General features: G+C 45.3%; 1 protein-coding gene and 1 non-coding gene across 2 annotated transcripts; one reads left to right on the forward strand and one right to left on the reverse strand.

The window, feature by feature from the left end:
• Window positions 1-5,072: 5,072 nt before the first annotated feature.
• Window positions 5,073-5,144, forward strand: TRNAC-GCA (transfer RNA cysteine (anticodon GCA)). The gene has a single exon. It is a non-coding gene; the product is annotated as a tRNA-Cys (tRNA).
• Window positions 5,145-7,265: 2,121 nt separating this feature from the next.
• Window positions 7,266-9,143, reverse strand: LOC123135170 (cytochrome P450 714C2). The gene is made up of 2 exons (XM_044554259.1): window positions 8,590-9,143; window positions 7,266-8,476 (listed from the first exon to the last, which is right to left on the reverse strand). The coding sequence occupies exons 1-2, from the start codon at window positions 9,118-9,120 to the stop codon at window positions 7,385-7,387; spliced, it is 1,623 nt and encodes a 540-aa protein (XP_044410194.1). The 5' UTR covers window positions 9,121-9,143; the 3' UTR covers window positions 7,266-7,384.
• Window positions 9,144-9,951: the final 808 nt, after the last annotated feature.

The raw sequence follows: 9,951 nt of genomic DNA on the forward strand, positions 1-9,951 counted from the left end.
AATGTTGATTTAGTAGTTCAGAAATGTATGTGCAATATACACGAAATTAACAAAAGGTGGGGAAAAGGTACAACTGTTAAATGTATTTATCTTTCAAAAAAGTGTTGAGAATATATTTCAAAATATTTCGGAAAGCCTTTATAAAAGACAAGGAATGTACATTAAAAATGTCTAACTTTTGGAAAAGTCTTGGTATTGTGATTTGAATATGTACTTGAAAATGTCTATGATGTATCAAAATAAGAAAATGCACACCTACTCAGCCCTGAATAAGTATTTTCCTTACAGTTTTGGATAAGTTTCTAAAACATGTTTGACACTTTCTCAGAGTTATCGGAATGGTAGTGTTCATTTTTTGAGAAGTTTTTCATTTTTCTTTGCCTTCCATTTTTGGATAAATTTTGACAAAAAGGTTCTAAATTAGCATGTTCTTTGCGTTTTTAATCCATTTGTCAAAAAAGTTTGAAGTTTTTCCAGAATGATCAACATAGTAGTGTTAATGTTTGAGAATTGTTTCAACTTTTATGGGCACTTTCATTTCTGGGTCAAAATATGCCCCCCCCCACACACACACAAAATAATCAATTTTGCCAAAAGAGTATGAAACTTTCCAATTAGCATCGTAGTGTTCATGTCTTAGAATTATTTGAAAATGTTTTGGCCATTTTCATTTCTGGGTAAAATTGACAAAAAAAAGAGCCTAAATTAATATTTTTCCTTTTTTTAAACCGTTTGTCAAAAAAGATTCCCAGAATAATCAGCATGAGGATTTTATCATTTTTTTTGCACTTTCATTTATTGGACTGCATGACATGGCAACTGACTTGGTTGTCAATTCTTCAAACTAGTCATTACCGACCAGAAAACTGGTTTGAGGAGAGGAGGGTTGAAACTTGTTCGGGTTTCAGAGTTAGGACTTGTAATCTATATGGTTTTGAAGTTCAGGGTTAGACTTAAGTGACAATAAAATTGCTAAGAAATGCCTCATTTTCTATTTTGATGGTAAACATGTTTGCCATGGTACCTAAAAAACTGTTATATCCACATTTTTCTAAACTTGTCATCTGATTAGTAAAAAAATTATGTATATTTGCCATGAATTAGGAAACACATTTTCTAAGATTTTGCCATGATATGTATATTTACCATGTTTTATATACATGTGCCAAATGGATATATATAATTTACATACTATTTAAAAACAATTTCTCATGAGAACAACCTTTTTTCAAAACTTCCCACTAACATGGAATTTGCCATGTGGGACATCTACTCCTTGCTGAAAAAATTTAAAACCATGGAAAATTTCAGGGCCATGCGAAATTTAAGAGCATGTCAAATTTTTGTTGCTCTCATGGAATTAATTTTACAGCCATGACAGTGTTTTTCCTCTAAACCACGGGCAAATTTGTATAAGTTTTTGTTCTGCGCCCATGGAATATCTACAGCAAACATAATTTTCTAATCAAGGCAAATCTAGGATTTTGTGATGTTTTTAGAGTCTCCATACATGGCAACAATAATTATGTTTTCTAATAGTTTCATAGCCATTTGTAATATTCACATATCAAATCTAGGATCTTTTGTTCTCTCATACATTACAACTTTTTGCAAATGTGTAATGCCCACATGTCAATTTTAATATCAGAGCCATGACAAATTGCTAGAGCCATGAGAAATTTTAGAGCATGGAAGTTATTTTTTGCTCACATGGAAAATTATATTGCATAACAATGACAAATTTTATAGAAGTGCAAATTGTTAGAGCCGTGGGAAATTTTAGAGCTCAGCAAAATTTTCCTACTCACATGGCAAAGTTTTTAGACCCATGGCGATGTCAATTCTTTTATCAGTTTTGTTATGGTCACATGACAAATCTAGGGGGGGGGGGAATGTTTTTCTATATGATGGCAAGATTTTTTTCGGAGCCATTTTGTAATCTCGTGTAGAACCTACCGATTGCCATCTAAATAAACTAGAAAAAGAAAAACAAATCCATGCCAACTTAAGAATGTATCGCTTTTAGTCTGGCCACTTGTCATTTGAATTGTCGAGATCACGTCAACATCTTTTTCTAATGGCAACTTTAATATGCGTTCACTGGTTAATCTTTGTGTTTGAAGGACAACAAATTGCTGTTCTTTTTACAGCCTTTTTTGCCATGTGTTCCGTGTTTCTTTACAACTCATAAACTTTCCATTCGACAATTTAAAATTTTCCAATTGGTGCCATGTCGACCGAATACAAAACTACAAATTTGCAACTTGAATTTTTACATTTTCCCCTAAAATTGGCCATGGTTTTTTAGAAAGGGATTTCCCCAAAATTTTGGCATGTGAGCAAAACAAACCTTTTACATTTGCCATGATGTATCCAGCAAAAGTTATACAATTTGCCATGTTTTCATGATTGTTGATATACTACTTTTTACACATAGATTACCATGATTTTTTAGGTAATTTATTACATTGTTAGCATTTTTTTGGCTGTTTTCTCATATTTTTTCCCCTATCACTAGTAGATAAAGGGGCTTTTGTCCCGGTTGGTAAGGCCCTTTAGTCCCGGTTGGGTCGTTACTAATGCCTCTCCCCTTTAGTCCCGGTTCTTAAACGAACCGGGACTAAAGGCTGCGGCCACGTGGAGCTCCACCTTTAGTCCCGGTTGGTAACACCAACCGGGACTAAAGGAAATTTTATGATTTTTTTGAATTTTTTTTAATTTTTTTTAATTTTTAAATTTCTGAATTATTATACTACTCAATTTATCCTCTAATCTCTAATCACCACCACTCATCACTGCTCAATTTATCCTCTAATCTCTAATCACCCCTCATCATTCCAAATCATCTAACTTCCCGAACGGTCACCCATCCTCCCATGCTCAATTTATCCTCTAATCTCTAATCACCCCTCATCATTCCAAATCATTTAACTTCCCGAACGGTCACCCATCCTCCCAGTCCCCCAGCCTGAGCACGCTTAACTTCCGGGTTCTATTCTCCCTCGTTTCCAAGTCTGTACTTGTTGTTTTCCTGACAATAGTAAGATGTTAATCCTATTAACCCTCAGAAATTTTGCTTGAGCATGAAGTGACACATTTCACTGTTTGAGTTTGAAACCATTGTTTTAAAAAACAATAATTATTTAGTAACACTAATATTTCTTGAATAATTAGTTTGACCACAGTTTGACCAGATTTGACCAAAATTGAAAATAACTAAAATAATTATTTAGTAACACTAATATTCTATAATAATTAGTTTGACCATTGTTTGACCACAGTTTGAAAAAAATTCGATTTTTTCCACTCTAGATCTTAAAAGCCCCGTAACTTTTTTTCTGTTAGGTTTTTGAGGATTTTGAAAATGTTTAATGGGGTTCCCCCAGTTAAACTCGGATGTAACTTTTCGAGTAGATGATTTTTCATATAAAAAACTTTTTGATCCGAGTTAGTATGCAAAAGTTATGCCCATTTTACTAAATTCTAGAGAGATTTTGCAAATAAAGTCGAAATTCACATTTGCAAATTTTCCCAACAACTAGACCACATATCACATGGCAAACTTTTATTTTTTTTATTTTTTTGACATTTTCATCATTTTCTTTTATTTTTTGTAAAACTGAAAAGGCGATCCGGGGGGAGGGGGGTGGAGTTTGAAAATGGGACCTTTAGTACCGGTTCGTGCCATGAACCGGTACTAATGCCTCAAACCCCATTAGTACCGGTTGGTGGCACGAACCGGGACTAAAGGTCTCATCCTTTAGTCCCGGTTGGTGCCACGAGTCGGGACTAATGGGCATCGCACCCTTTAGTCCCGATTCGTGGCACCAACCGGGACTAAAAGGTCCAGACCAAAGCCTTCTTTTCTACTAGTGTATATTGTACAACGGCAATAAGAAAAAAAGGTTTGTGTAATTTACATTGTCAGATCCCTAATGGCGTATAAGAAAGAAAAACATGAATGGAGTGCGAGGAAAACCGTACTCTACTGAACTGGTACAAGACGCACCGGCGCACGCATTCTTCTCCAGGTTCCAATTGCGTATCCAAGACAAGGCCGATACATGCATGCCGTTCAACCAAGAAGGCAAGAACTCTTCTTGTTATGGCCGGCCAGGTTGTGAGTCGAGTTTGAACAGAAGAAATCCTGTTCTTGTTATGCATCGAGGAAGAGAATTTTGGGCAGAGGAACCAGGCGTATGTGCCGGTGCTGAAAGGTGTTTGTGCGGACCGGTTCGTTTCTCTCACTCGATATTCGTCCGGAACAACCGTTTACGTTGCATGTCTTTTCACTGATATGTCATCTTAATTAAATAAAATTGCGTCAGTGGGTCCACAGCTCAGTGGAAGAGCAATAGGTCACACCCGGTTTCTTGCAAGGAAAAATATAAGGGGGAAAGCGAGGAGAAACGTACTCCCACTACCAAGTACAAGAGGCACACGTATTCTTCTCCGGGTTCCAACCACGACACCGGCCAATATGCATGCCGTTCAAGGTTCAACCAAGAACACTTCTGGGCTGCACGGGTGTAGATTGAGTTTGAATGGAAGAAATCCTCGTGTGGGCAATGCATGTTCGACCGAGAACTCTTGTGGTTCTGGCCGGGGACGTGGCCGAGTTTGAATGGAAGGAAACTCTCTTTTCTGGGTAAAGCTACTACGCGTACGTCTCGGAGAAAAACCACCGTCAGTCCGTCCGTTGATTTTCCGCTTCGTTTACATGGAAATGGAGAATGGAGTGGAGCGGGTGAGCGCTAGCCTGGTCCGCTAATCACCAGACAAACCGACGACAGAGCTGCTCGCTTCGTCAAACCGGAGAGCGACATGACTGGGAATGTCTGTCCAATCAGGTGCTGGGGAGACCAAAGACGGGAGAGTGGATCTCTGCGCTGATTAGTAATTAGATAAGACCATCATATCGACGGAGAATGTTGGGCAGAGGAAGCAGCCACGCAGGTGCTGAAAGGTGTTTGTGCACACCGCCTCGTTTCTGTCACTTGATCTTCACCGACAACAACAGTTCACGCTGCACGTCCTGCTTTGAGTGTCTAATTTAATTAATCTGAACCAATGGGTCCATAGCTCAGTGGTAGAGCAATTGACTGCAGATCAATAGGTCACCGGTTCGAACCCGGTTGGGCCCTTTTTTAACACAAATTTTTTCCCTGCTTATATACAACTCTTATTTTTTGGATTTCTTTTTTCTCTACTAGAATTCTATTACTATTGAAAAAGTCAATTTTTTTCCCTGCTCATATACAACTCTTATTTTTTGGATTTCTTTTTTCTCTACTAGAATTCTATTACTATTGAAAAAGTCTAGGACGATCCTCAACCTCAACATATATCCACTACACAATACACATTTTTTCCGACCACAAAGAAGTTCCGAGCCCACTCTTCAAGGATCTTGCATATGAAGCGCGAGTAGTGTCATTGCCACGGAAATACGTCGGGATCCTGAGGTGAACCACAACATTCACCGGTCCGGTTCGGAAGACCATTTATTAATTATTGCCCCTGCTTATGTAGCTAGTATCCTTTTTCTCCACCTTATGCGCAAATCAGAGAGAATAATGTTGTACTCCCTCCGATTCTTTTTAGTCTGCGTATAAGATTTGGTCAAAGTCCAAACTTTATAAAGTTCAATTAATTTTATAGAAAAAAATATCACCATCTACAATACAAAAATTATATGTTATGAAAATTTATTTCATCGTGCATCTGATAATATTGATTTCATAGTGTGAGTGTTGATATCTTTTCCTACAAAGCTAGTCAAATTTTACAAAGTTTGACTTTTGACAAAATCTTATATGCAAACTAAAAAGAAATTGAGGGAGTATTTTTTTTTAAAGAACTCTTACGAACGGAACTTATAATGTGGCGGGGAGGATCACAGAGGGTGACAAGTGACATTTGGGTCAAATTGTTCAAGAGTCTAGCACCTTTATTAATCAGGGAAACTTGCATATTTGACCACGCATACATCATACATGCAAGCGGAGATTAGCTATATGAGTTCAATTTTGTGATGTATAGCAATCATAGATTAAAATAGCCCGTGAAATAGCCGCGATAGCTGCGCTATAGCTGTCCGGAAGCCTCGCCACTACGCTATGACTGCTGCCGCGAAATCGTCCACACATCCCTCTAAATGTCTCAAAAATCAGCAAAACCCTCCAGAATCATCTCTCCCGCCAGAAAAATTTCCGCTATTTGCTGCGATTGCTCGCTATGGCGGCCGCTATAGCTGCTGGGAGAGGCTGTCGCGAAATCGTTTCTTCCACGATTTTTATCGATGATATCAGTGCATGTAAATGTAAGTAAAGATCCACAACAGATATTGACAAGTTACCTTTTTTTAATTTGGGTCAGTCGATTCGGAAGTGGAGGCACAACCCTAAAGCAGAAGACGGCGACACCGCGGCGAACGCCAGATAGAGGGATGGTCGGGGGTAGCAACATGGCGGTGGGTGTCGGCCAAGAGAGGGCGGTGCCCCGCTAGATCGGCGGATCAGAGGAAGAGGAAGACGGAGGCATGACTGTAAAACAGAAGACGACGACACCGCGGCGAACGCCAGATAGAGGGATGGTCGGCGGTAGCAACATGGCGGTGGGTGTCGGCCAAGAGAGGGCAGTGCCCCGCTAGATCGGCGGATCGGAGGAAGAGGAAAACGGAGGCGCAGCCGTTAGATTTGGAGCCGATGAATCCCATTTCAAAATCAAAAAAGAATTGAAAGATTTAGAGCCGATAATCCGCAAAATCAATTTACTCAGGCAACTTATTAATGCTTCCTCACCCGCAAAAAAAAAACTTATTAATGCTGCCGATCAACGAAGTCACGGGAACGGTCTAGAAAAAGAAAGATGCCGGCAGAAATGGCCTCCAAGCTTACATGCGCGCACGATCTTGCACGTACGTGTGCGTCTATATATCCCCATGCGGTGTGTGCGTCTATCCTCGCCACGTAGCTCGGTCGGCCGGTCACACCACGTGTACGGTCAACGATCACTTAACCCCCATGCAACAGCATGCATGCCGGATCATACTGGATACACCTCATGCATGCTCCCTCGGGAAAAAAATAAATCTTTTTTTGAAGGAAAAAAACAATTCATGCATGCACAGCTCAGTTGCATGCATGCTAGTCTCACTTGGTATATTTTGTTTGTTTTGTTTTGAATAAATTTTACAAAAGTACAAACTTCATAAAGTTCAAATTATGATAAACTAATATGTGAAGTATTTTGCCATAGACAATTCTATATATTCTGTTGAGCACTTACATATGTTGCTTGTCTACAATTAATTAACTCACTATGTTTATATAATCATCATGCCCCGGGCTAGGTCGTGTAGTGCAAGCAAGCTGGCTATGATCTATTTGGTGTGCTGCTGCAGCGGCGTGAGGAGGAGCTGAATGCCGTCGGACGGCCGGAGCGAGAGCATGACACGCGGCGCGTGCCGGTACTCGGGCGCCACGGCCAGCTCGAACCGCCGCAGCACCATGGCCACCACCACCCGGTACTCCATCCCGGTCAGGTTCCTTCCCACGCAGATCCGGCCGCCGAACCCGAACGGCAGGTACCCCATCCGGTGCCGGCAGCCGCCCTGCGCGCCCGCCGCGAACCGCTCCGGCCGGAACTCGTTCGCGCGGGGGCCCCACAGCGCCTCGTCGTGGTGCATGGCCACCACGTCCACCCACATGTTGGTGCCCCGCGGGATGGTCCTGCCGGCGCCGTCGACGGCCACGTCGTGCAGGGCCTGCCGCTGCACGTTGGGGGACGGCGGGTAGAGGCGGAGCACCTCGCTGAGGACCCACCCCATCTTGGTGAGCCTGGAGAGCGCGGCGGCGTCGAGCGGGCCGTCGGCGGTGACCTCGCGGAGCTCGTCCCGGAGCGCGCGCTGCCACTCCGGGTGCGCGGCGAGCATGAGCAGCGTCCAGGACACCGCCAGCGCCGTCGTCTCGTGCCCGCCGAAGAAGAAGGTCTTGCACTCGTCCACCAGCTCCCGGCTCGTCATCAGCCTCTTCTTCCCTGCTGCTTCCCCCGCCTCGTCGTTCCCGGCCAGCAGCAGCGAGAGCAGGTCCTTGTTCTTCTTCTCCTGACCGCCGGCGTCGTGCTGGCGGCCGCGGCGGGAGTCGATGATGTCGAGCAGCAGCGCGTCGATCTCGCGGCCGAGCTTCCACGCGTCGTACGTCTTGCGGAGGTGGAGCAGCCTGGCCAGCGGCACGCCGACGAGGCGGTTGGAGCGGAACAGCATCGCCTGCATGGCCTGCAGCTTCTCGAACACCCGCGCGCCGCCCTCGTCGCCGATGCCGAAGCTGGCCCTGGCGATGATCTCCGCCGCGTTCCGCACCACGCCCCTCTCCACGTCCACCACCGCCCCCGCGCTCCGGCCCGCCGCCGCCACCGCCTCGCTCCAGTCCCCCAGCATCTTCGCCGTCGTCTCCTCCATCACGCCGATCATGTCCTGCACGCGTAAGTACAGTTGATGTCAGTGCATGCATGCATGGATATGTAGAGTACGTCTGCATGGATTTGAAAGCAGGCTCGAGTATGTAGGGTAGGGGTAGGAGCACGTACGTTGAGGTTGGTGGCGGAGAAGGCGGGCGCGATGATGTGGCGGTGGCGGGCCCAGTCGTCGCCCTCGGCCATGACGAGCCCGCGGCCGAACATGGGCATGCGGTCGCGGCGGAACACGTCGGGCTTGCCCCACAGCCGGCCCATGGCGCCGGCGGTGGCGGACTTGAGGAACTCCGGGTCGGCCACGTACAGGAACGGCTCCGCGCCCAGCCAGTACACGAACACCTTGCCGAACGCGCCCCGCCACCGCGCGAAGTAGGGGAACACGGCGCCGTGGATGTCGCTGGTCACCCCCGCGCCCGCCGTCAACGTGCCGCTGTTCTCAGCCAGCGAGGCCGCAATCTCGGGGAGGTTGCCGAGCGGGAAGGACGGGGGCGGGCCGCCGAAGCCGGACCTGCGGAGCCGGCGCCGCGTGGCCGACGGCGCGAGCCACGCCGCGTGGAGGAAGTAGAGGAAGGTGGCGAGGGCCAGCACGGCCGCCGCCGCCACCCCGCCGTGCGCCGCCGCCAGGAGAGCCGCCGCGAGCTCCATTGGGGCTAGGGCTAGCTAATTGGGAGTTCGATGAAGCGAGGAATGTCGCTGCGTCGGTGTGATGAGAGATGGTCCGATGGTGTCTGCTGTCTCGCGCGTCGGGTTTATATAGAGTGGAGGAGATGAGCGGAGCGGCCATGGTCGGAGGCGTGGAGGGGAGGTAGATGGGTTTGACCGGCTCACCGATGGAGGAATGGTCGGAGGCTGGCAGCGGCCGGGCACGTAGCAGCAGCAGTGGTAGCACGCGGCTTGGCTCCCCGAGTGGAAGCATCGGGTGCTCGTCCCATTCTTCGTCTCGTTTTCACTTGCGTATAGCTTCAAATTTCTCGGTCAAACGCGGGCCGCAATGATCATGATCATGATCGGCCAGCTCCGGCGAACGATTTTCAGACGGGCCAGGGAATATTTCCGATTGAGATTGTTACTCCGTAGCTTTCCCTGGTAGTACCTTAATTAGAATATTATTACATGTTTAAGTCCAGATTCTCATTAAGTTCAAAAAAGAAGAAGTCCAGATTCTTTTTTTTTTTGAAACGGAAGAAGTCCAGATTCTCATTCCTGCATTAGCCATGCATATTTCCAGATCCTTTTGGAAATACCAACGTACGTGTTCAAAGATTTATACTCACCGTGGGCGCTTTCGGTTACAAATATATGCCCTTTGCTTATGCCGTTCGCATTCTGGGTATGGGCATCATGAAGCTTCCTTGCAAAATGTTGCTTAATTAAGTTCCACACATTGTTAGCTGGTTAAATTCCCTAGATAGATGGCCCTACGAAATTTAACTTTTTTTAAATACCCATGGAATTTAACTAAACTGTAGGGGTCGG

This window comes from Triticum aestivum, chromosome 6B, assembly GCF_018294505.1.
Source record: "Triticum aestivum cultivar Chinese Spring chromosome 6B, IWGSC CS RefSeq v2.1, whole genome shotgun sequence".
Taxonomy (NCBI): domain Eukaryota; kingdom Viridiplantae; phylum Streptophyta; class Magnoliopsida; order Poales; family Poaceae; genus Triticum; species Triticum aestivum.